The following is a 27,231-nucleotide window of genomic DNA, read 5'->3' on the forward strand; positions in this document are numbered from 1 at the left end:
GGGAGTGTAATGGTGCATCACATCAGCCTCATCCCCCCCCCGCCCCCCAGTCCCACCCCCCGCCCCCCAGTCCCACCCCCCACCTTGGCTCATCTCATCTACATGCATGGCCCTCTCTGGCTCGGGCTAGCTGACCTGCCCGAGCCACAATGGGAGGAGAGAGGCTGATCTATGACTGCTGCTGCCTCCTTTATGCCCCCCGCTCAAAGAGACAGGACGCTCAAAATTGGCCCTTTTTGAAAAGTCAGCGCAAGTGTGTGTGTGTGTGTGTGTGTGTGTGTTGGGGGGGGGGGGGGGGGGTTGATGGGGGGGCCCTCCTTTCAGCAGACGACGGGGCCGAACCCTTCCATCGCTCCTTTTGGTTCTTCTTCTCTGTCTCCACCCCACACGCCCATACACACACACACACACACACACACACACACACACACACACACACGCACACACACACACACGCACACACACACGCCGCCCACCACTGATTGTTTTTGCCCAGGCGACCGCACCGCAGCGCCACGACTCCCCCGAGAGCCAAGCAGAGACGGATGGAAGTGGAGCTAGTGGTTCTCAAAGTGGGGTCCCAGGGACCACCAGCGGTCCTTGTGCGCCTTGCAGAGGGGCCCCGCCAAAGATCAATTGTTAAACTTCAAAATTATTTTCATTTAGGCTAGAAGAAGTTAACACACAGGTAGACAATGTTGCCTCTCCATCTAATGGAATTCTGCATGACAAAATCCTATATGTGACAATAAAAGTCTGAGACTGCGAGCCTCCCCCCAGACAAAACTTGGAAAAAGGACCCCCCCTCCATGCGATCATGCTTATGTTATTTGATAGATTGAGCCAAGATAGCCTGATATTGCTTTTTTGACACACTTCAGACTATCTACACCTTTTCATCTGGAGGCATTTATTTGTTCTGAATCTGGGAAAGTGAGGAGGGGGGACTGTCAAATTCCCCAAAACTACTGTAGCCTATCTCTGAACTATCTCTTTACCCAAATCACACACATTTGGGCTATTCTATGTGATCTCCTTTTAAATAACTAATGTAATATTTTTTCACTTCCATTCAGTGAGCCTCCCCTGAAACTGCTTGGAGGCCCCCTGGGGAGGCCCGCCTCCTACTTTGAAAACCTCCGGTGTAGCCTACACCGTGTAGGCCATTGTAAATTAGGGGTCCTTGATATGAAAAAGGATGAGAATCAGAGCTGAGAGCAGAGTGAGAGGATCATCCTGTGTGACCATCCATCCATACTCAGCTCATGTAGATGATGTTAGGACTTAGGACAGAGTGGTTCTCAAACCTTTTCATATCGAGGACCCCTCATTTAGTCCACATTTGGGCCCCGGACCCTCATTTGATGAGCTGTTGTCTCTCTGACTCAAATCTGAGAGTATTTGTTAGATATGATTTTATCCAGAATTCCCATGAATGTTATAATATATGTATTGTAGGTAGAGAGATAACAAAGAAATAAACTATGATCAGTCATTCTTCTATATTCTCTACCCGTTCTTGTTAAGGAAATAGTAGTGAATTTTACTGTAGGAATTCAGCCGTTTGCTGGGGACCCCCCTGGTACCCCCTCAAGGAGCCCTGGGTGTCTGACAGTGTGTCAGGGGAAATGAACCAGTGGAGGAGCAACACTGCCACCTAGTGGACAACAACATCAATACTACTACAGTACTGCTACTGATGCTATGCTAGTATGCTACAACTACTGCTGCAGCTGCTACTAATAATAACAGCAGCATAGTCATTTTGATAATTACAATGCTATTGTACATAAAATGCCTGAAAATATTAAAACTGTAACACTGATGCTATTACAATAATAAACTTGTATGGCTGCAACTAACTTGTCGATGAACCTGTTGATTATTTTCTCGATTAATCGATTGTTAGTTTGGTCTACAAAATGTCAGAAAATGGTGAAAAATGTCGACCAGTGTTTCTCAAAGCCCAAGATGACTCAAATGTCTTCTCTTGTTCACGACCCAAATATATACAATTGACTGTCAGAGGAGTAAAGAAACCAGAAAATATTCATATTGAACAATTTGTGACTTAAAAAAAGACTCAAATGAAATGATCAAAATAGTTCGAGATTAATTTAATAGTTGACAACTATGGATTCATCATTGCAGCTCTAAATATATTCATGCATACTAGTGTGGAATCTGATCAAAATGTCTCATTATAATCTGTTCAGGTCTTCCCATAGAATAGACAACCAGTGAAGTTTTGATCAATTCTACAATATGGAATCAATCAACGCATCAGATCATCAAATCAAACTGGAGCAGATCCCATTTTAATAAAAGGACAATATCAGCCTCATCTGTCTCTGGTACAGAAACTGTCCTGTGACTGTTGCCTCAGTGGGGTAAAATAGGGAAAGCAGCACCATCTGCTGGTCAAAGAGAAGAAAACAAAAACAAAAAGAAGAAACGTCAACATTTTAACTGCATTTGTCCATAATCTTTTCAGTCTGAAAACCAGCTAATTATGTGGTGATCATGTGAAACAGCTTGGAAAATACATTCTGCTCTGTTCCAGGAAAATCAAATGCCCTCATCCCAGTCAAATTCCCTCACATTCCCCTGTATGATTACCCTCACACCATCACCATTGATGTCAGTGGGAACTTGTGTAAAGACTAGAAACAATGATTTGTGCTTCAATCAGTACATCTGAAGGACCCCCCCCCCCCCCCCCCAAATAAAATACAATACAAATACACCACACCACACCAAAGCACATTTTCTCCATAAACATTTATTTTGAAATAGTTTAAGAAAAAATATATATATATTTTTTTACAACTTTTTTTCATTATTTGACTTTTTATACAGTACTTTATGTGCATTTTAGAAGAAAAACAATATTTTAGAAAAAAAAAAAAAAGAAGAAGTTAATGTGGCAGTAGGCAGCCACCGGCTCCGAGCGAGGCGGGGAGCAGAGGGACACCGACAGAAAGGTTATAGGGAGACGTGGCATTTCAGATTCACAGTCTGAAAACTGACTGAGCACAAAGGACTAAACCAAAAAACCAGGTCAAACCGCGGGTGCAAACTGTCACACTAAAACCAAACGAGTAAGGGCCAAAGTGCATTTCAATACAAGGACCTAGAACCTAAGGGATCTAAAAGAAATCTCGACAGCACACGCACACACACAACAAATAAAATGACATCAAATAAAAGTGCAAAACGATACATATCTCCTAGAGTTACTGTTTCGGACATCAGAGAGCAGATTGTAACAAAACCCAGTTTGTTCTGCGCAGGAACCAGACCGCCTGGATCATTTTTAACGAAAACACAACAGCCAGTAAACAAAGGAACTAACCTTCCTCTCGCCCTGGAAATACATTCAAAAAGAGTTACAACAAAGAAGGCATGTTAAGTATGCTGTACTTGTACATAATGTAAATGTTACTCAAACTCGTAGACATGCAAGGCTAGAGGAGAACTTTGGCAACACGTCAGGCCTAAGGTCGAGTGCAACGGAGTGACGACTGGAAAACGACACGCGCATCTTCTCCCACTGACTTCACAGTGTGGCTGCAGAGCGCCACCCGGCGGCGGGGGTCACATGACGTGCTTCTGTATCCCCGGGGTGAATTCCTTGGCGTTGGGGTTCAGGTTGCTGTTCACCTGGGAGGAGCGAAGAAGAGGAAAATATATTTATTCACCTTATTCCTGGACTTCGTTTCCCATGATTCTCAGCGGTTGCCGGTTGTCGACTTCCCGTTTAAAAACATTTCACTAGCAAGGACGTGCTCGCTGCTGTCAAAGAGTGGGAACGTTTGGCTTATTTGATCCGAAATGGCTAAAAATAGTACCGTAAATTCCAGACTATAAGCCGCACCGGTGTATAAGCCGCACCTGCAAAGTTGACTATTTTTTTCTTATATAAGCCGCACCGGACTATAAGCCGCAGGTGTTTTAATGGTATATATATATATATTTTTTTTTTGTGTTTTAATGTTTAATTACCATATGTAAGGGTAGCTTACAGGTAGGAAGCTCCCATTTATTAACATTTCAACAAAACAACATAACACAACACCACCTGTGTTGTTTTTTACAGTGCACACAGTGTCATACAGTGTCATACAGTGTGGTGAAAAGAGGGCAAGAGAGGAAATTAAAACTTATTATAGTTATATAGGATTTATAGTTAGAAAGAGTGCTAAAAAAGAGAGATTTTTTTTTTTTTTGAAAAAATCCATAGATAAGCCGCACCGTTATATAAGCCGCAGGGGCCAAAAAAGGCCAAAAAACGGGAAAAAAGGTGCGGCTTATAGTCCGGAATTTACGGTAAGTTTGTGTGGTTGCATAGCGGCGATATTTTACAAAAACTAGGTGAATGTCAATTAACTCGTACTGTATGGGCTTATTTTAGCCGAAATGGCTAAAAATAGTATGTGGTTGCATAGCGGCCGCGTTTGTTTTGAAGGCTAAACGTCCAAACCGGAACTCTTATTATTTGGTCATTGAACAGAGCTTTAGCGGTCTCTCTCTTTCAAGATTCAAGATATTGTCACTCCGTTGTACAATTATGCACGTGTGAAATTATTGTGCTGGGGGGCTCCATTACAAGACATAGGTAGGTACAAAGTCACAACAATTATTATGATTATTTTCAGTCTCTTTTGCTATGAACGCTCCTGGGCGGAAACAGGCAACCGGCAGCAGGAAACTCGTGAATATGGGCTAAAGTTAATTTTCACATTATCATGAATGGCTGACCTGTCAGGTGCCTGATAAGGTTTGATGTGGTCAATCCAGCATCCACTTTATTTTGACATTGCATTTAGCGATGGTTGTTGTTTGGGCCTTGTGGGAAGTTATTATAGCCAAAGGTTATGACAAATTCCCCAGCAGCAGCAGGTGTGCTGCTCACCATGTGTAACATCAGGTGTGCTGCTCACCATAGTGTAACATCAGGTGTGCTGCTCACCATAGTGTAACATCAGGTGTGCTGCTCACCATAGTGTAACATCAGGTGTGCTGCTCACCATAGTGTAACATCAGGTGTGCTGCTCACCATAGTGTAACATCAGGTGTGCTGCTCACCATAGTGTAACATCAGGTGTGCTGCTCACCATAGTGTAACATCAGGTGTGCTGCTCACCATAGTGTCACATCAGAGTTGCTGCACCATTACTGCATGCAACATGATTCTGAGCAACTTAGTTATAATCACTTGATGAACAAAACTTTGGTCAAAATAGAAGTGTTATGTGGTTCATTTACATGGCAAGTACTTTTCAAGCATCCGTTTAAAAAAAAATGCTATTTTCAAGGTATTCCAGCCAGGACTTCATTTCCCTGTAGATAAATAATCCTGTTCATTACTACTCCAGGAAGATAGAGGGCGCTGTGAACTGCAGACACAGTGTCTGGGCGGAGCCTAGACCAAAGGTTATAAAGAAGTAAGACCTCCTTTGTTCGGGGTCATTTGCCATCTTAAGGAAGTAGTGAGAGCAGGCAGTGATCCGGATCCGTGTGTGGACTTTTGTTTTGTAAATAAACTATGTTACAATTTACTCTCTAGTAAATGGACTTATTTAAAGGTTAAAACGAAATATCTCACCACAGTTTGGTTGCCGAAACCCGTGTCGAGGGGGGAAGTATAGTGGTATAGTCAGAGCAGGCTTTGGGCCTGTGGTTTGGGCCATTGTTTCACGTCGGACCTGAATTCCTGTGGAGCGCGCAAATCAACAACAACACAGTCAGAGCAGGCCGGCGAGAAGCAAATGGGAAGCCAAGGTGAGTTGTAATTTGATTATTTAGAAATACAAAAGTCTAAGTGTGTTATGTGTGAATTGTGCCCAATAGATGATTGGTTACCGAATGATTAAAAGAGCATAAAGAATAGCGTGGAAGAAAGATCGCTATGTTGCTATTGGGAAATTTGATTAAGAGGCAAGTTGGAGCCTCAAGGATCCACTAGGTGGAAATCATTTAAACATTATAAGGTAACTGAGTTCGGTAACTAATCATATTATTGATGTAACAGATATTCTGCTGCAGATTGTGTAGGCCTACCAGTGAGAGAGAATTAAGAACCTAGGTAAATAAATAAAATCCTTAGAGGCTGTGAGGGAGGGGGGACGATCCTTTGTTCAGTAGTCTCTTAAAACAGACTGTTTCATCTACTTCTGGCGAATGCAGCTATACACATATGGTGGAAGCATTTGACCGTTAGATGGGGTTTTTATCAGAAGCAGAATCGTTCACAATGTGTGTGAATGAGACCTTAGAGGCCTGTAAAGTTTATGCTCTAGAGATAAAGACCTGAGAAAACTGAGAAAGCCAACTTGTCTGTTCTGGGAGACTGTTTAGTACAATAGTTAGCAGTGGCTAATGTGCTAACAAAGAAAGGGGAAGTCGCATTGGCGACCCATGAAAAGAGACCACAGTAAATCCTTTGAAGTCACCGGATTTCCCCCGGTTGGAATATAATTAGCGCTATATAAATAAATAAGGAATAAAACGTACGTTAGTCATCCAGTGACTGAATTAGCTAGCAAATAAAAAGTGTATGGTAAGGAATGTTGAAGGGAGTTTTATGTGAGAAACGGTAAGCTTAAAAGCTGGCCGCTCTGAGATAGTGGCACTCAGGAGATGTTGCATATTACTGAAATGAAAAGAGACGCAGTACCAGTTGTGGTTGCACAAATTTAATAAGACGATGCTTCTAAGTGTGAATGCTATTCAGTTGCTGGGATGAACAATGGTAGCAGAATTTGTTGCATGTGGCTGTGTTGTCTTACCGCGGTTGTTTGTTAAATCGGCTTGTATGAAAGAAAATCATTGACTATCACATCAATAGTTTCTATCCTCAGCTGGGGCTTAATAATTAGGGAATTAATTTATAAGCCAGCAGCTGCTTTACGCCGGTTCGTTTATTGTGGGAGTTTGGAAGCACATGGCTGTCGGCCATTTTGAGTGTTGTTCACAAGGACAATGGGACTTGTAGTCTTTGTGTGAATGAATGTACTGCATGTGTAAAACTACAAATATTTTACTCAAACGTGATTAGAAGTAAAGCACATGATTGTATAGTAAATAAGCAACTTGGTAAAATAAAGTAGAATTAGGGGAAACTTTGCTGTGTAATAACCTATTTGTGTAATTTTCAGAAATGGAGTTGAGAAATCAAGATAAGAAAATCCTGCCTATCCAAGAAATGATGAATCTGCATGGGCTCATGGCAGCAGAAAAGACAACTGAGTGGTCTTATTGGACACAGGGTTCATGGCCAGCTATGGGCACTTTTGAGAAAGCGAAATTAAATGCAGTGTTAGAACAATTATCTCTTAAACAATTGGATGACCAGGCCCGAAGGGAACATGAAATAGTATACAATTTATGGGCTGCTCAGATCGCCAAAAGACAAGCAGAGGAATTCTTAGTACAAGCTATGCGTCAATTACAGATAGTTAAACATGAGAGTGTAGAATTATTGACAGGAGAGGAGAAAATAAGTATAACTGAGGCATTTGTGAATACAAAGCAAACAGAAATTGCAACAAAAGACAGGAGAGATGGATCTCACAGGAAGGTAAACCACCCCCGCTCCAATTATGGCAGCAGAGGGGGGTGGGGTGTGACAGCAGGGCAGCCTGATCAAAGACAAAAGAACAGAGACAAGAGGACAGGATGCTTTTGTTGTAAGAGTGAGGAGCACAGAATAAGGGAGTGTCCTTACAATGTGTCTACAGTGAAGAATAAGAGTACAGAATGACTCCAGTTGGGTAAAAGGACTTAGTTATTTAACATAGTGACAATGCATCTCATCCCTTCTTCCTAAACAGAGATAAGAAGAGTTGAAGTAGGGGTGAGGGGGTAGAGAACAATAACATTGAGTGAGACTTTGAGATGGTAAGATTTCAGGTGGAAGAGGAGAGCAAAATGAAAATTTGGTTGGGAATAAATAACACAGAATTGTCTAATTATGGTAATATCAATATCCATAATTTGAGTTGAATTTCAGATTCTTCCAATTTATGTTGCCAATTAGAATTAGAGACAAGGTGAAGGCTATAAATATAAACAACACGATGAACCTCATTTCAGATGAAGTCATTGTGGGTTAGAAATCCTTTGTTAGTATGTTAATGTGTTACACTGCTTTATGATGATCCATATTTAACTTTGCTGTAAGTTTGAGAAGAAGAGAAAATGAATTGTCTACCGCGATTAAGTCACAAGTAAATAAAATACTATGTTATTTTATTTCAGATGGAGTCCAGCTGAACTGGAGAAAATGAGAGCACAGAAAATTAAGAAAAATTGTACATTATGGCAGGTTGCTAATGATGGTTTTAACATTTCAGACGGAGTCCGAGATGAGCGGCTGGAAAAAACCCACAGTAGTGAAGAGCTGATAAGTTTCAAGCAAATGTAGTCAGGAATTATATTTACACAATGTTGTCTTGTCATTTAAATCTCTGAGACTTAACAGGAAAATGGGAGGAGAACTTGGAATAATCTAAATGCTAATTTTCTTACAGGGGACTGTAGGCTGAGAGGTGATGTCATGTAAAACTCTGAGGTGAAGCATAACATTACTTTACTTGCAGGAAGGAAGAAAAGCTGTTATTCCTAATTTAATATTTTCCTTTAGGTCGGACATGTGGTGATTAACAAATCTATTAGTGGGGAAATTAAACATCTGAATTAAAGTTTAATTTCACAGAATGAGCAAGAGCGCTCACTACAGGATGTGAAAGCGATTGGTCCCCAGTAGGTGTGAGTATGCAAAAGGGAGTCAACACTAACCAAGCATTTGGCTAAAAAGAGGAGAGTGGGCTTTGTTTCAAAGAAAAACCTGCAGTGCAAGCTTTTGGTTACAGGAGAAGAAAAAGCAAGGCCAGTTCATGTTAATCTGTTATATCAATGAGTGTCATTTAGAATGATGTAGTAGGGACCAGTAACTCTTATCTTTCAGATACCAAGGAGAGAGGAGAGCCTTTAGTCAGTGCTTCAGCATAATAAAGCGTGGAAAGAGGGTAATCATTCAAAACAACAGAATTTGTTACTAGTATTTTCCTTTCACAGGAAACAGTTGATAAAAGAATCGGAAGTCGTATTTAAAGGCTTTTATTGCAGCAAAAGTGATTGAAATGCTAATTTGAAGACCGAGAAGAGCCGTCTGTCTGTCATTGTAAACAGGGTTTGAAGAACAAAATTTGAATGTGAACTCCACATTGGGTAAACTCCAACTAAACTAAAGTGTATTGGTTAAGTAATATTCAGTCTAATTTTATTTCGTTATAAGGAAGTGTGGAGGTTTGCAGATGGAGAAAATAATCTTGCTTTTTAAAAGTGTAAATTGTCATTAATCTGTATGCTTGTCTGTTATACAGAGATGGACAATGGAGTGAAAATCTGGAAGCGATTTTCAGAGGGGGGAAGGAAGCGGAGAATAATGAGAATAATGAAGAGTTCGGAGTTCAGACTTGTGACTGTGTGTATGAGAGGGAAAGGGAAGGACTTGACATTTTCGGACTGACTAGGAGAGAATTTTATTTGTTATAGAATCTAAGTGAGCTCAATACTGTAGATAGAGAATGGTTATTTGTGTTATTTGTTGTGTGATTAATTGTTTACAGGATCAGAAAGTAAGGTAAGTATGACGTGGAAATATGGGAACAGCTGAAATACTGCATGAATTAATACACTAACCAAACTAACTAATTCATAACTAACTATGAAAAGTTGATTGTTATAACCAAAGTTATTGGACAAATAGTCGTGGAGGGGACCGAATCCATGGCAGGTAATATTGAAGAGGAATCAATTTAAGAGGTGAGATGAATCATTCTTAATACAAATTATGCTGTTAATGACAATTGAACTGAAATGAGAACCTGTGTTTGTGTGTTGCCATGTAAATAAGTTGTTAGAATAGCAATTTAAGTGATCATTTCAATGTAGTGTGCATTGTGAGCAGATGAGATGCTCAGAGTTATATTTGTATAATGTTTCTTGTTGAATAATCTTCAGCTATTTGCAATTGTAGTAGTGTTATTGTTTTAGTTTAATGCTGAGATACTGTGTGATTTTAAGCGTAAATGTGCAATCTGGATTGTGCAGTATTTTGAGATGAATTGGCAAGTTGAAAATTCAATACAGGTTTCTAAGGCACGGGCCTGAGGCCGAATGAGGTTTGTGGACAGATTTTGAGTGGTCCTTGGTTTGTCTCTCAAAATATATTAAATATGGCCTCCCATTGATTAATAAGCCAGTTTACTTTGCAATTTTCCCTCACCTAATGCTAACCCTATCATCATACAGGTTGTCTAAGCCAAGTAGAAACAGCGTATGCAAAACAGAAACAAATAATGTGGAACGTGAGGAAAGAGGGGGTTTGATCTGATCACACAGAAGTTAAGCTTTTGTGTTGTTAGACCAATAAATTATCAAATACCCAATAAAATAAATTGTAAAATTGATGGCTTTTGAGCCAAACTTACAGCTGCCATGAAGTCTTGGTTATGTGAAATCCTTGACAATGAAAATAGTATTATGGAAAGTACTGGAAAATCCTTGAATTTCATTTTGTAATGTCTGCATGAACGCTGGTTATAATGAATATGATTAACAATCTTATCCCCTAGGGTTAGATCAACAGAGGAGGGAGCAGTTAATTCGGAATAGAAGATAATTATAATTATAGCAAATAATAAAATAAATATAAGAAGGACTCAAGTGAGAACATACAATACGATTATTGAGTTTATCTGGATGAAAAATGCAATCAAAATTAAACAATAGCAGGACTGTTGAGATAAACTGATGTATGTAAAAGGAGAACTAAGATTAGATTTTCTGTTTCAGGAAAACCAGGAACATCGAGGGAGACATCGAGTTCAAGACAAAGGAACATTTCAATAAACCAGACAGTTTAGCAGTGAGAAAGGATATTGATCTATGAATGAAATTGGAATGAATGAAGTGTGTGAATAGCAAGTAGGTGGAGCCAATGAAGACGACCCAACGCGAGGACGAAGAAGAAATAAAACTGCCACAAGAATCCTGCACTCCCTAATTGAATTCAGAAACATATGCCAAATAATTGATAGTGAACTATAAACCTTGAAAGCTGTTAAGTGTAATAATATGTACTGTAAATGATTGAATTGAATGTATGTTGTGTCTAGTACTAGAGTATGTAACTAATTAATTCTAGAAGTATTGTATAAAAGGCCTATTATAATATAGTATAAACATTATCATTATATAATAAGCATCATCATAGACTTTTGGTATCGCTGGTAGGCTGGGTTATGCACAGGCTTTTTAAGTGAGTGGTTCTATAACAGTAGAAGCTCGCAGAGGCCTTTCCCTACTTCGAAGGAAAGCAAATGGAAAAAGTAGGTTTACCTCTGCATGTGAATAAGCTGTTAAAAGTCACCGCACTCAGTGCAGAGCTGTGTGCAGGGTGGTTCATAACATGGTTCCCGGGTCATTTGATTCATAGAAGTGGTTTGGACTTTGTGGATTATGTGATCTGGGAAAGGCTGCGTTGTGGACCTGCTTGTGCGCATCTCTGGATGGGGTGAGATGTCAAAATGCTGATGATGTATGCTGATAGACAAAAGTTGCAAAACCAAAAAGCAACTTTATAATAAATCCCTCAGTTAAGTTTTTCCTTATAAGGAAAAAAAGGAGGGAACTGTAGATAAATAATCCTGTTCATTACTACTCCAGGAAGATAGAGGGCGCTGTGAACTGCAGACACAGTGTCTGGGCGGAGCCTAGACCAAAGGTTATGAAGAAGTAAGACCTCCTTTGTTCGGGGTCATTTGCCATCTTAAGGAAGTAGTGAGAGCAGGCAGTGATCCGGATCCGTGTGTGGACTTTTGTTTTGTAAATAAACTATGTTACAATTTACTCTCTAGTAAATGGACTTATTTAAAGGTTAAAACGAAATATCTCACCACATCCCCCCCCCCTCCAAATCCAAGCACTTCAAGGACCTTGTATGAACCCTGCTTTTACTGCCTGTTTCTGAGACCTTTTTGATGAGAACGGGGCGAAGTATCTAAGATGCTTTTAGTCGTCCATCTTCAGAATATTGTAGTTTCACCACGGCAGGCTCTCATCATTACCATCCGCCACGGCTTAACGACATAGCATATAGCTCGTGCAAAGTGCAGTGCGACTCTCTTATTGTCGCAGTTGTCTTCTCCTAAGTACCTTACGACTCACTAGGGCTGGACGATACCACTTCAAATCAATATCGCGATTATTTCAAACTTGACCTCAATTACGATTAATGATACATTTTTGTACGCTTTTTTTTTACCGTCTGTGTTTTCGCTCGTGTCATCCTCCATGACGACAGAACGCAGACTAACGTTAGTTGGACGGGGCGGAGGCACGCGAGTGAAAACGACATACCGTAGTAATTTTGTTTTAAGGGAGCGGTTCATGAAAACACATTTGGGGAAAAGTATTAACCAAAAAATGTACATTAATTGAATTAAATGACATGAGCAAGATGAAGTGGGTTTTAATTTTGGGTGAACTGCCGAGGCCTGCGACTCACCACGAGGTCCTGGCACAGGTCCAGGTGCAGGCTGATGTGCTCCTGTAGCTGACTGGCCTGGGAGGGGAGGTCTCTGGACGGGATGAACCACTCCCACTGCTCCTCCTCCTCCAGCATCTCCTGGAAGCAGCGCTCCATAAACTCCTCCTCCCACAGCTCCTCCTCCACCTACACACACGCACGCACAGAGTGAACCAGGTGAAGAGAACATGTTACTCGAGAACATCTCGGTACACATTCTTATGCTATTTTTTTTATTATCTCTCTCTTTTTTGTTTTTTTATAGTTTTTAACTCATTGTCTGATTGTTTTTCTTTTATTATAGTGTTTTATTTATTTAGATTTTCTTTTCAATAAGGTGAGATACTATAAGCCCCTCCAGGTTTCTTTCCCTCATCTGCACAATTTTGTATTAAGTTACTTGTTGTATTATCTGCTGTTATTTTTTTTCTTTGTCCAAATAAAACAATAAAACAATGCTATTATCATTACTAGAACAAGCTCATTTCTGGCTAGGCCCCGTGCACACTTGTAACGCTTCACGCTCAACTCGAGCGATTGTGAACGATTCCACCTTATTATAGTAGTGAGATAGCAGTGGCAAAAAGAAAATCTTATTTTCGGACAATATAAATCGAGCAGCAACAAACAGTAGTTATCGTGACAGGCCTACGTTTCACCTGATCTCACTGCTGTGTGAACTTGCTGTGAGCTAAGTGAGGTTTGTCTGCTGGATTGACTGGCGACAGCAGTGACAGAAAGACGATTCTGTCCACTAACTTCTGTTGGCCACTTTCACTATTTTAGCAGCCAACTAGAGTCCAGAATAGAATAAAACTCCAGAAGACGGCTGGTTCTACTGTAAAGTAAACTCAGGCAAATGTTACCAGCATTTGCTTGAAGGCTGATGGTCAATGACTGACCCATATTAGTTATTGATCTGACCTAACTGTGATATAGGGCTGGACTAGGGATGTCAACGGTTAACCGTTAATCGATTAACCGTCGCTAACGTCGTTGTTCGGTTATTGCTGTCGGTCTATCAGTTAATATTAAAAAAAAAAAATTTTTTTTTTTTTTTTTTTTTTGGTCTATTTACTCAATGAGCTCATGCCCAAACAAGGCGTGTCTATTTAGATGCTGAAATGTTAATGCTTTTTGTGTTAGAAATTCTAACACAAAAAGAATTTGTGTTGAAATGTTGATGCTTTTTGTTAATGCTTGTTAATGCTTTTTGTGTTAGAAATTCTAACACAAAAAGCATTAACATTTCAGCATCTAAATAGACACGCCTTGTTTGGGCATGAGTTCATTGAGTAAATAGACAAAAAAAAAAAAAAAAAAAAAAAAAAAACATTATTTTTTTTATTTTTTTTTAATATTAAAAAATTATGAATTAACCGATAGGTTAATCGATTATTAGCGTCGGTTAATCGAAAGTGAAATTAACCGAAAATTGACATCCCTAGGCTGGACGATATGGTTGTGAGTGTGTGTGTGTGTGTGTGTGTGTGTGTGTGTGTGTGTGTCTGTGTGTGTGTGTGTGTGTGTGTGTGATTTCAAACAAAACTGAAATTTTCCAATAATACTCCTACCATACCTCATTTTGTCAGTGTTTAAATAAATTGTGCTTGTTATTATCATCAGACAGCAGAACTGTGCCTTTGCGATATCCTAAAATCACCACAGCACCACCATATCTAGCACCTGTCAGTGCCCCTGACCAAGGCAATGGCGAAATAACTGGAGTTGGTCCCCGGGCGCTGCACTGCGGCTGCCCACTGCTCCCAGTTCTAGTTCCTAGTAGAGGATGGGTCAAATGCAGAGGATGAATTTCCCCATGGGGTTAAATAAAGGATAACTTACCTTATCTAACTTACACTTACGTTATCCTGTGTTACTATCAACTAAATTTGCAGTCTGAGCCATCTTACATGTGCTGTATCACACTGCAGCACTTGTTTTTTTTTTATATTAGGATATTTATTTTGTTGGGGAAAAAGGGACTGAAAAATGGATTTTAACAATAACTGGCTTTGGCCACGATGCCCCAATAAGTTTGTATTTGTCAAAGGCCAAAGTGGCCTTGCCCTTAAAAGGACTTAATTCTAGGCTGGCTACTGTGATGTAAACCTCTAGAAAAGACTAGGGCTGTGGCGATTCACTTATCTCCCGATTCGATACATCACGATTCTTGGGTGCCGATTCGATTTATATTGCGATTCTTAAGTATTGCGATTCTACGATTATTGCGATTCGATATTACGATTTATTGCGATTTTTGTTTATTTTTTTCTTTTCTTTTTTCAGTTTGTTTGCTTTTTACACTAGATTAGAACATGGGAAAAGTTTAATCATACACTAGAGACTGTATATTATATATCATGAGTAGGGCTGGGCGATATAGTTAAAAACAGGGGCGGACTGGGATCATAATTCAGGCCGGGCATTAGATACCAAGCAGGCCAGGCCGATATGGGCCGACGCGCGTGAAATTTGGGCCGTTTGAAACCTAATTTGGGCCGTTTGAAGCCAGATTTTACAATGAGATGCACCCACTTTAACCCTGAAGTGTAATTATTACTTCAGACTAACTAATAAAGTAATAAAACCACTAGTAAACCAGTAGGCGGCGTCTGGCCTGCTGTTCAGTGAGTGGCCTGACAGCAAGCACCCAAATTTTTTTTTTTTTTTTTTTTTGCGATTATCGATTCTGGAATAAAAGATCGATTAAAAAAATCGTGACATTAAAAATCGCGATACTTAGGTGAATCGATTTTTCCCCCCACCCCTAGAAAAGACCATGTCCTGGTTGTAGACCCATCATGAAGAGTGCAATACCTCTGAGGAGAACACAAACACAGAGGCATAACAGGCAGTCTATAAATAGCACTGTCAGACTATAAATAGCACTGGGTTGCTGTGTTGTCTGACTTTGACCTCTGCTCTCTCTATCACGTGACGCTCACAGCTGAGCTTTCGGTTTGAGCCAGACAGGGGGGAAGGGGCGTTCAGTTGTGAAAAGTGAAGCCAACGCGGAAGTGCCAAAAACTGCAGCTCCTCAAATGGCCACTTGAGGCGAGCTCCAAAACTGAGTCATTCTCCATTGTCTCCGGATTAAAATGTCCAACTTTATAGCAGGAATAAATATGTTTATAGCCTGGTTCAAACAGTTAGTTTTGGTCTCTAAAGGTAATTTTACGATTAATGGCAACTGTACGGGGGGGGGGGGCAGGGGGGGATTTTTAACTCACCTGCAAGTCTGAATGCATGAACGATTGAATCCAAATCCAAGTCATCAGTACTCAAGTCCAAGTCACAGGTCCCTACACATGAGTCCAGGACTCAGACTTGAGTACTACAACAATACATTAACTTCAACTTGAACATGTCTCATTCATCTCATTTGACTGCTCCAGAGGTGATGATCAGGATAACAGCCTGCAGGTGTGTGTGTGTGTGTGTGTGTGTGTGTGTGTGTGTGTGTGTGTGTGTGTGTGTGAGTCAGGTGTGAGTGTGTGTGTGAGAGAGAGAGAGAGAGAGAGAGAGTGAGTGAGTGAGTGAGTGAGTGAGTGAGAGAGAGAGAGAGCATGAATGAGTGAGTGATTGAGTGAGTGAGTGAGTGAGTGAGAGAGAGAGAGAGAGAGAGAGAGCATGAATGAGTGAGTGATTGAGTGAGTGAGTGAGTGAGTGAGAGAGAGAGAGCATGAATGAGTGAGTGAGTGATAGGGTGAGCGTCACTCACCTGTCTGTTGAACTCCTCCTCGTTCTCCATCCACATGTACTCTGCGAAGGGGTTGTCCTCCAGGATGAGCTGGTTGCTCAGGATGACGTCATGGATCACGTCGTTGCTGATGGTCATGTTTGGGGCGCTGTTGTTGCTGCGACTCGGGTCTTTCATTTCCCTCCTCACCACAGCCTTTCTACAAGGTCACAAAAACACACAATATATATACGACACTATAAGGGAGAATATCGCTTCAATTCCATGTTGAAACGCCGAGGAGTTAGACCGTAATATCAGCAGTGAGGCATGTTATTATGATGGCGGCGAGCTAACATGACCATACAGACAATAGCCAGCTCGCGCCTGGCTGGAGCAGTCTCTCTCTGCCATGTTTGGGGTGAACAGACTGGACTACATTCACTGTAACTGCGACAGAGAAACACCGCGGCGAATCGATAAAGACAATACGTTAGAAATCGAGTCGACGTTGTTTATTTCAACGTAATCTACCTGACAACCAATCTGCGGCGGTGACAAAGCCCGAAGCGTCAAACTCTCCGTCGAAGTATTGAACTGTAATGGCCGCGCTGGATCTGTTTGTTTACATCTATCACGTCACTCTGTGCTCGCCTGCGATTGGTTATATCCGATTGCTGCCTTTAAGGTGCTGTCCGTAGTGTCGTAATTATGAAGTTAACGTAAATAAAAAGACCAAGTGCCAAAATACAGCAGGACATATCCACCTTAATTTAACGTTTGTTTTTAATTAATTTAAAATTCTACGTCTAATATATTCAGCAAAAATACATTGATTTAGAGTTGATATTGAATATCCTTGCATTTTCTGCGAATAAGAAGAAAAATCTGTTATTTGTTTTAGTGTGCCCCTAACCTGACTCCGCCAGATGGGGCGGTATTCCATCTGGCAGCATGTACTGTACACCCTCCCCTTCCCCCCATTCACGCAGCATGCTCTCCCACTGTTCACGCCCCCATCCTCCCCCTGCTTGCACCGCCCCCCCCCCCCCCCCCCCCCCCCCCCCCACACACACACACGCACGTCGCACACGCACACACACGCACACACACACACACACACACACACACACACACACACACACACACACACACACACACACACACACAGGTTCCTGACATACTTAAAGCATGGCTTTACTGGTAATCAACCCACTTTGTATAATAATCTCGGTAATATAACTAACATGTGCAGACAGTGTTTACCTCTGTGTTTTCCTCATAGAGACAGTCCGCATGTCTGGGAACGCCCATACAGGCTCTAGGAACGCCCACAATAGACGCTGGGTTAGCCTGGGGGCGGGGTCAGGGTGGGGTAAATTCCCCCGTTCTATCCATTCAGCAAAGTTAGAATTTAGCTGATAGCCCAGCCCAGGCAGACACGATCGGGGATTTAACCATCGCAGTAAACGCACATCTGAGCAGACGTCTTGTGTTCTGCTCTAGAACCCCCAAACATGTAGTTTAGAGCCGCAGCGCCGTCTTTTGGTGAGTCAGCCCATGAGATATATCGGCGGTTTTACCCCACTCGTGCGCCAGCCGTTTAACATTTTGTGGGCGTTCCCAGACATAATAATAATAATAATAATAATAATAGATGGTAATTTCAGTAGCATGCATTTTACCTTTAGATGCATTCTTAATCTGATATTTGAGGCAATATGATCTTTCGGTAACGCTTTAGAATACAGCCCGCAAATAACCATGTAACTACAGGGTAAAAAGACTGTACTTATAGTGTAACTACAGGGTAAGAGTGTACTTATAGTGTAACTACAGGGTAACAAGATCTGTACTTATAGTATAACTACAGGGTAACAATACTGTAGTTATAGTATAACTACAGGGTAACGAGATCTGTACTTATAGTATAACTACAGGGTAACAAGATCTGTACTTATAGTATAACTACAGGGTAACAAGACTGTACTTATAGTATAACTACAGGGTAACGAGATCTGTACTTATAGTATAACTACAGGGTAACAAGACTGTAGTTATAGTATAACTACAGGGTAACGAGATCTGTACTTATAGTATAACTACAGGGTAACAAGATCTGTACTTATAGTATATCTACAGGGTAACAAGATCTGTACTTATAGTATAACTACAGGGTAACAAGACTGTACTTATAGTATAACTCCAGGGTAACGAGATCTGTATACTTATAGTATAACTACAGGGTAACAAGACTGTACTTATAGTATAACTACAGGGTAACAAGGCTGTATTTATAGTATAACTACAGGGTAACAAGGCGGTATTTATAGTATAACTACAGGGTAACAAGGCGTGGTTTTGCCAGAACTGCGGTGGGTTCCATAATAACGTGTCTGTTCACCGTTCACCGTTAACAAGGCTGTATTTATAGTATAACTACAGGGTAACAAGGCTGTATTTATAGTATAACTACAGGGTAACAAGATCTGTACTTATAGTATAACTACAGGGTAACAAGACTGTACTTATAGTATAACTACAGGGTAACAAGACTGTACTTATAGTATAACTACAGGGTAACAAGGCTGTATTTATAGTATAACTACAGGGTAACAAGACTGTACTTATAGTATAACTACAGGGTAACAAGACTGTACTTATAGTATAACTATAGGGTAACAAGACTGTACTTATGGTATAACTACAGGGTAACAAGGCATGGTTTTGCCAGAACCGCGGTGGGTTCCATAATAACGCGTCTGTTCACCGTTCTAAATTAATGTGCTGGCTACATAGTATCCTCCTAACACCACAGGATGGCGACTGTGACACACCAGCTGCAAGAAGCTGCCCATGCTCTGAAACTGTTATTGAATAGTCAGAACTCTTGCGGCTGATATTTTGGATATGTTGCAAGTGTGTGATGTCTTTTTTAGGAAGTCCTGTCAGGAGTCTTTTTTTAAGAAGATAAAATGCTGATTTTGTTATTGCTTTTACACGACTGTTAAAACTATAGATCTGAGTCAATTAAAACACCAAGGTTATTTACTTTATATTTTGTTTTTTTAGAGCCTTCTCCTTTAGATGAGTGGCAGCCCTGAGCCTCTCATCTTTATTACCAAATAAAATCACCTCTGTTTTGCCTTTGTTTAATTGCAGGAAATTCTCTGGGACTCTGTCATTTGATGTAGGTTAAACAGAATTGGGGCAATAATTGACCCTTGAGGGAAACCACAGGTCAAAGGTATATGCTTTGAAACATGGACCCCAAAAGCAACAAAATAATCCATCCGCTCCAAGTATGATTTAAGCCATTTTAAAATGGTTCCAGAGAAACAAACCCAGTTTTCAAATGTATATATAAGTATACGGTACTGTGATCAATAGTATCAAATGCTGCACTAAGGTCTAAAAACACTAATGATGTTTTGCCTGAATCACGATTAAAAGTAATATAATTTAAAAAGTTGAGTGTTTTCTGTGCTGTGGCTCGAAAGCCTGACTGAAATTTATCAAAGTAGTCATTTAAAATTAAGAAGACTGTTAGCTGATTAAAAATGGGCTCTTCTATAATGTTGCCTAAAACGGGAAGGTTTGAAACGGATTGGAAGTTGCTTAGGTATCCAGGCTGCCTTTTTTCAATAGGGGCTTAACAACTGCCATTTTCGAGTATGAAGGAAGAGTGCAAGAGAGAAGTGATGCATTCACTATGTTAAGAACATCAGTTTCTATTGATTTAAAAAATAAAAATAAAAATGGCCAAACTGTCAAGGCAACAACTATTTCTAAAAGAGTATCTCTGTTGATAAGGCTGAAGAACTCTGACATCAGGACTGGTTTCTTTATGGTTGTATATTTGTTATATTAGGAGTTTGAGTCAGGTTTGAGCTAATCTGAAATCTGATACCATACATTTTTTAAGGCTATTTGAGAAAAGGTTTTCACAGGAACTTGCAGCAGAAGTACATTGAGGAACTAGTTTGTCATGAAATAGAATGCTATTTTGCTTCTCAGGGCAACACTAACAGAAATAATGTCATCCGCATGTTACAAAGAAGGAGATGTGGTCAATGAACAATTTCTTATCAGAACAGACGATCATGTCTCCGGGCTGAGAGAAGACGTGACAAAGTGAAAGGATGGCCTTTAACCATGTTTCTGAAAGCAGCAGCAGCTTTTTCACATAGTAATACTAGTACAATGGTTTCCAGGGTGTTTTAGGGTTCAAGTTATGGGGGGACTTGTGGGGGTTTGGTCCCCATAGAGACAATCTGGACCCCCATGGATAGGAACACCTTTGGGGATCTCCCTAAATGACTTAGAGTGCACTAAAACTATTTATTATTCATTCATACGTTTTTTTAGGGTAGTCACTTAATTATAAGTGCACAGACAGTTAAGCAGAGACAGAGTTAAATAAATGTTCATTTAAGTTAAGAAATTTTGTGTCTCATTTGTCAAATTAAATTGTTGGATTTTATCAGATGCCAATAAGTAAATGATATCATGGAATTATATATCAGCAGGTGGTGATGTGGAGGTGAGTGAGAAAAGGAGCAAATATGGATGTTTAAGAAGAGTAAGACTGAATGATGACATCACAACAGTTTAAAAATGAGATATCCCTAAATCTGCCTTCAAACGGCCACAATTTGAGGGGGGAAAGATTGGCAATTTTTGGGGGGGACTCCCATAGCTCTCGAACCCTGTTTTCATGTTTTACTGCTCAGTCTAGTTTCAGGTCCTTGTCAGAGACACCAGTTTGTATCAATCTTAGGCTGGAGTTGTGTTTTTTTTAAGATATCGTGGAGCTGGTACAGTTTCCTTTCAATGTTTTTTCCCCCCATAAAACCACTTGAAAACATCATACTTATCATCATGCAGCATCAAAATAAAAAAGAAGGTAATGTTTTTCTACTGGGATGATGTCACAGGACAGATTACTGCCACACTACAACCAATATGTGACAGAGAAACAAATACTCAAACAGGAATGCCTTTTGTAGTGGTTCAGAAATAAACATTCACAAAGCCAGTGGCATTCAGTGCTCTTTTAACTAGGCATCTCTTTTAACTAGACTCTTTTTGGCTCGGCCTAGGCTCGGCCTCGCCTGCCCTATGGCGTGTGTGTGTGTGTGTGTTTGTGTGTGTGTGTGTGTGTGTTGCTCACTAAAATGTTATTGCATCAGTGATGTCACAATGCCTCCTTGTGTGTGTGCCCCATTATGATATCACTGACATTATCAGTGTGTGTGTGTGTGTGTGTGTGTGTGTGTGTGTGTGTGTGTGTGTGTGTGTGTGTGTGTGTGTGTGTGTGTGTGTGTGTGTGTGTGTGTGTGTGTGTCTGTGCACCCCTATGACATCACTAATCAGTCTTGTCACAATGGCTCATTGTGTGTGTGTGACATCACTGATCAGTCTTGCCTACAATGCCTACTGTGTGTGTGTGTGTGTGTGTGTGTGTGTGTGTGTGTGTGTGTGTGTGTGTGTGTGTGTGCGTGCGTGCCCTTATGACATCACTTTTGACATCATCGTTGATGACATCATCACTGATGACATCACTGCTGACATCACATCATTAGCTAATTAGCCTAATTTAAAAAATCTGGCTCCGTCACGTCCCCAGCACGGGTGCCCTTTACACACCCTGAAGGTTTCAGCCCAATCACACGTAGAACGGCGCTGTGGCCACAGAACTTGAAACAAACAAAGTCCACATACCCAACTGTATAGATAGATATTATTAATCAAAAGCATACTTTGCAAGGAATAAAATATGACAATGTACAAATGTGTTCAGTAAAAAAGTAATGTATTGTAATGACATGTATTAATTATGCGTATGCAATTATAGCTTATTGATTATGAAATGCCAATGGAATGTTAATTTTATACAACAACATGTAATACATAATGTAATAAATCTGAAAAAAAAAACATTGAAACATTGAAACATGAGTGTACGAGGTTACTGTGGCCTCATGCCACAAATAAACTCAACATCTCACACATTTTAGACAGAGGAGTAAGCTGGCTAAATAGAGCAGAGATCCAGAAATGTCTCATGAAGAGATAATAAATTGTATAATATCACCACGCTAAATACTGGAATAAATAACAATTATTCGCTTCTTTTTCCTTTCTTTCCTTTTTTGAGTATGAAACGTCTTGAGATTACAGACCAGAATGTGAGTTTTTGAAAGCTTAGAAGTCTCAGCTACTGGTGATGTGATCCAAAATTTAAAATAGCACTGCCATTTTAAAATTGTTCCAGAAAGGGGGGTACGGTGGTGGAGTGGTAAGCACGGTCTCCTCACAGCTTGAAGGTCCTGAGTTCGATTCCCACCTGGGACGCTGTGAACGCTGAAGGATTGCGTGCCCGTCCGCATGTCCTCGAGTGCCCACCGCCTGGGTGGGGTCGTCAAAAGGGCCTTTCTGTGTGGAGTTTGCATGTTCTCCCCGTGCCTCCCGGGGGTTTCCTTCATATAGGAACCCCTTCACCAAAACATGCAATATCCTGGTTGCTGATGTGGTGCCTCCTCTGGTCGTGAAGGGCGCCTGTTCGGTAGCCTAGGTAAACCCAGCCCCCACGTGACCTGCTCTCTCAGTTCCCAGTCACTAGCCTTGTGACTGTAAGCAGGGTGAGCCTGAGAGCAGGTCACTGGGGGCTGGGTTTACCCAGGCTACCTGTTCGGAGGGAGGGGAACTCGTTGGAATAGCGTGATCCTCCCACGTACCATGTCCTACCGGTGAGGCTTCCCCTGTCAGGTGAAAAGAAGCGGCTGGCTAACTGCCCATGTCTCGGAGGAAGCATGGAGCCAGCTTTCGGCTCTCCCCAGATCGGCAGAGGGTGGAGCAGCAACCAGGATAAATAAATTAGCACTAATGGGGGATAAAAATTTGATAAACAAATCGGGAAAAAAATATTTAAAAAGAAATTGTTCCAGAATAACAAACCCAGTTTTCAAATGTATATATAAGTATACTGTGATCAATAGTATCAAAGGCTGCACTAAGATCTAAAAGCACTAATGATGTTTTGCCTGAATCACGATTAAAATGAATATAATTTAAAACCTTTGAGTGTTTTCTGTGCTGTGATTGGCATGAAAGCCTGACTGAAATGTATCAAAGTTCATTTAAAATTAAGAAGTCTGTTAGCTGATTAAAAACTGGTTCCTCTATAATGTTGCCTAAAAAGGGAAAGTTTGAAACAGGCCGGAAGTTGCTGAGGTATCCAGGCTGCCTTTTTTCAATTTAACAACTGTCATTTCTGAGTATGAAGGAAGAGTGCAAGAGAGACGTGATGCATACACTATGTTAAGAACTTCAGTTTATATGGAGTTAAAACATTTTAAAAAAGGTTAGTGGGCAAACTGTCAAGACAACAAGTTATGGTGGTGGACTATTTCTAGGAGTTTGGGTCAGGTTTGAGCTCATCTGAAATCTGATACCATCAATTCTTTTTAAGGCTATTTGAGAAAAAGTTTTCACAGGAACCCGCAGCAGAAGTAAATTGAGGAACTAGTTTGTCATGAATGCTATTCTGCTTCTCACGGCAACACTAACAGAAATAATGTTACTGTACCTGCCTTTTAGAAAGGAGGAGATGTGGTCAATTAACAATTTCTTATCAGAACAGACGATCATGTCTCCGTGCTGAGAGAAGACGTGACAAACTGAAAGGATGGCCTTTAACCATGTTTCTGAAAGCAGCAGCAGCTTGTTTACATAGTATGAAATATTAATAGTAGCTAGCAGAGTGTGTCTATTCATACCTGGATACGCCTGCCCCAGTTGCTATTCGTACCCCTTATTTACAAGCACACCCCACGGAGGCTTGGACCTCGTCTTTTTAAAGTGTTTGAGAGCACAGCACTGCATCGAATGCCCCCCTCTCTCTTTATCTTTCTCTCTTTCTCCCCCGCTCCCCCTCTCCCCCGCTCCGTTGTATCCTATCCTCTTGTCATCAAGATCTGACCAAAACAAATGCTGAATTTGAAGAGGGGTTTTGCAACTAACTGAAGTTAGTTAGGATCAGGATACCTGCTTTGCTTTTGAGATCTGCTTCTCTCTCCCTCACTCCTTCCCTCTCTCTTTTTACACATCCTCCTCACGCTACACTTGCCAAATTTGAGGGAAACATCAATGATTCTTCAGGATTAAGGTTTGAATTGCATGATGCTGGGATAGCTTGGAACCCTCAAAAGATTATATATAAGACACAGACAACAACAAACAAATAAGTAGGCCACACCAGTACAATAAACAACAAATAATGTTGGTCTCGACCTAGTTTCAAGATGAGGACCAGTCATGTTACCTCACATCACAATAGGCATCAGCTCTCAGCTTAAGTCAAGCGTAATCCTAGTGTGACGTCTGTGATGACGTGTGCCTCCTGACTCATCACCCCATCCTCAATGGCCAATCAGTCCCTGTCAATATGTCAATATGACGTCGGTATTGACGTCACTGCCGAGGCTATGACATGGCAGTACATATAGCCATGACCAGCGCATCATCATCCTCTTTCCCTGATCCTTCACCTCTATGGTCGCTGTACCTGGGCAGGTCGTATCCCATCCTCTGAAGCTGTGTTTCGCCCCACCCACCTCCCCAGGCCACCACCAACGTCTTGACTCCTGAAGAATTCCCTACGGGGGGGGGATTCTCTATCCTAGTCTGAGCAGATGCCCTCCTCTCTCACCACAAGAAGAGAGGCATCTTACCACGGAGTCATTACGCCAAAGTACTAGTTGCCATGCTGCCTTGCCATAGATGCCTTGCCTTACAATTAGTTGCTGTGCCATTTGTGAATAAAGCTTGCTTGTAAAATTGTACCCACTGGTCCCTCATGATTGAAATATAGATATATGATCAAGTTTAACTGGTTCTAGTCTCTAGAACAATCTAGTCTCGTACTGTATATGGGCAACTGAAGTTTATTTATCCACCTTTTTATAACGGTGCGACACGTGAAAAAACTGCCTAAGAATTATCCACCATTTTTGACCACTACAGCACTGCTCCACAGAAAAGGAAGAGCTGCATGAGATTTATAATTGACCAATTAGGATCATTTAACACAAGCCAAGTAATGTTTTAACTTAATTTAGTTTTAAATTTTCCCCTCCAGATAACATCCAATCCTGCAATCATATGAGAAACATATATGTGCTCCAATCGATATAATATCACTGAGAAGGACAAATCAAAATACCAGAAAACTCAATAGTTTCTGTGGCTGCTGCATCCTCCAAAAATGTCACAGAAAGGAATTACTCCAGGACAGCACTGCAATAACTTTGATATATTTTTTTAAAAATGTTATTGTCTGCACACTGACAAGACAAGGGCAAGTCACCAACAAGACAAGACCCTGATACTCTCTCCCAAAAGTCTATACCCCCCCCCCCCCCCCCCCCCCCCCCTGTGAATTGGGGTGTAAATAGTCACAAGAGCTATTTACACCCGGGTACAAAATAGCCACATGGGATATACACACGGGTGTAAATCGTCTATTTACATTCGGGTGCATATACTATCTGCCTTAATGTATCATGGAGTTGGTTCAGTTTCCTTTCAATGTTTTGTTTTTGTAATTTTCATAAAAGCACTTGAAAAACAATCATGCAGCATCAAAATAAAGAAAGAAGAAGGTAATGTTTTTCTACTGGGATGATACTGCTGCATGTCACAGGACACATTACTGCCACTACAACCAATATGTGACAGAGAAACAATGCTCAAACAGAAATGTGCCTTTAGCAGTGGTTCAGAAATAAATGTTCACAAAGCCAGTGGCATTCAGTGCTCTTTTAATATGATATTATGAATAAAAAGCATACTTTGCAAGGAATGAAATATGACAATGTACAGTAAAAAAGTAATATTTTGTACAGTATTTGTTATAAATCTTTAAAAACAACAACAACAACAACAACAACAACAACATTGAAACATGACTGTACCAGCCTACTGTGGCCTCTAAGTGGTACAAATAAACTCAGTAAGTAAGCGGGCTAAATAGAGCAGAGATACAATAGAAACGTCTGCTGAAGAGATAATCAATTATATCACCACGCTGAATACTTTGAATACTTTTCTTCTTCTTTTTTTGAATAAAACATCTTGAGATTACAGACCAGAATGTGAGTTTTTGAAAGCCAGAAGTCTCAGCTGCTGGTGAAGTGATCGTTCAGTCATTGGTATTGATCAACAGCCTGATCAATCCCTGATATATTAGTCATTTTGTGCTGAGTGAACATCCTATTGCCTCTTTAAATCATCTCAATTAAATGACCTAATGGTTCATATTCAAGGAGGAGACTGAAATCACTAGTGCACCAAATCAGCAGAGCCACAATTGACTCTCATTTCAACATATTACTTCTCATAGACAGAGCTGAGGTGAGCCTGTCCAAAATGCCTCCAGTGCTGCAGGAATAACCTACAGAACAACGGCTGCAAGAATGCTGAATTGTAGCTTAAATTATGTATCTGTTTCTATGCATATGAGAACAAAACATGTGAGCCTCAAAGAAATGCATCATTTTGTAAGTCCAGCTCAGAATTATTTACAATGAACTTTGAAGTTCAACGAGACACAACATTATCAACATCTCATCCTCGACCTCAAGTCTCTGCTAGTTTTAATTAGAAAAATCAACAATGACCCCATTTACACCTGGCATTAAAAAGTGTTTTCGGTGATCAGATTGCAATGGGATAGGATATGATATAGCATCGATGTGATCTGATTGGCGATGATCCAATCACAATCGGATCTCAATGTGGACACTGAAGACACATATTAATTGACCTCATTTACATGTGGCATTAAAATGTATTTTGGGTGATCAGATTGCAATCTGATAGTGCTTGACCACATTAACCTGATTACATTTACACCTGGTATGTGTCTTCAGTGTCCACATTGAGATTC

General features: G+C 40.6%; 1 protein-coding gene across 1 annotated transcript; it reads right to left on the bottom strand.

Annotated features, from left to right (window-relative positions):
• Nucleotides 1–2,873: 2,873 nt before the first annotated feature.
• On the bottom strand, nt 2,874–16,900 carry LOC310791919 (polyadenylate-binding protein-interacting protein 2-like). The gene is made up of 4 exons (XM_083653600.1): nt 16,815–16,900; nt 16,323–16,500; nt 12,578–12,745; nt 2,874–3,663 (listed from the first exon to the last, which is right to left on the bottom strand). Exons 2-4 carry the CDS (start codon nt 16,476–16,478, stop codon nt 3,598–3,600), a joined length of 390 nt encoding a protein of 129 aa, XP_083509726.1. The 5' UTR covers nt 16,479–16,500; nt 16,815–16,900; the 3' UTR covers nt 2,874–3,597.
• Between the last annotated feature and the right edge of the window lie 10,331 nt (nt 16,901–27,231).

Source organism: Poromitra crassiceps (genome assembly GCF_964638095.1).
Source record: "Poromitra crassiceps genome assembly, chromosome: 17".
NCBI classification, from domain to species: domain Eukaryota; kingdom Metazoa; phylum Chordata; class Actinopteri; order Beryciformes; family Melamphaidae; genus Poromitra; species Poromitra crassiceps.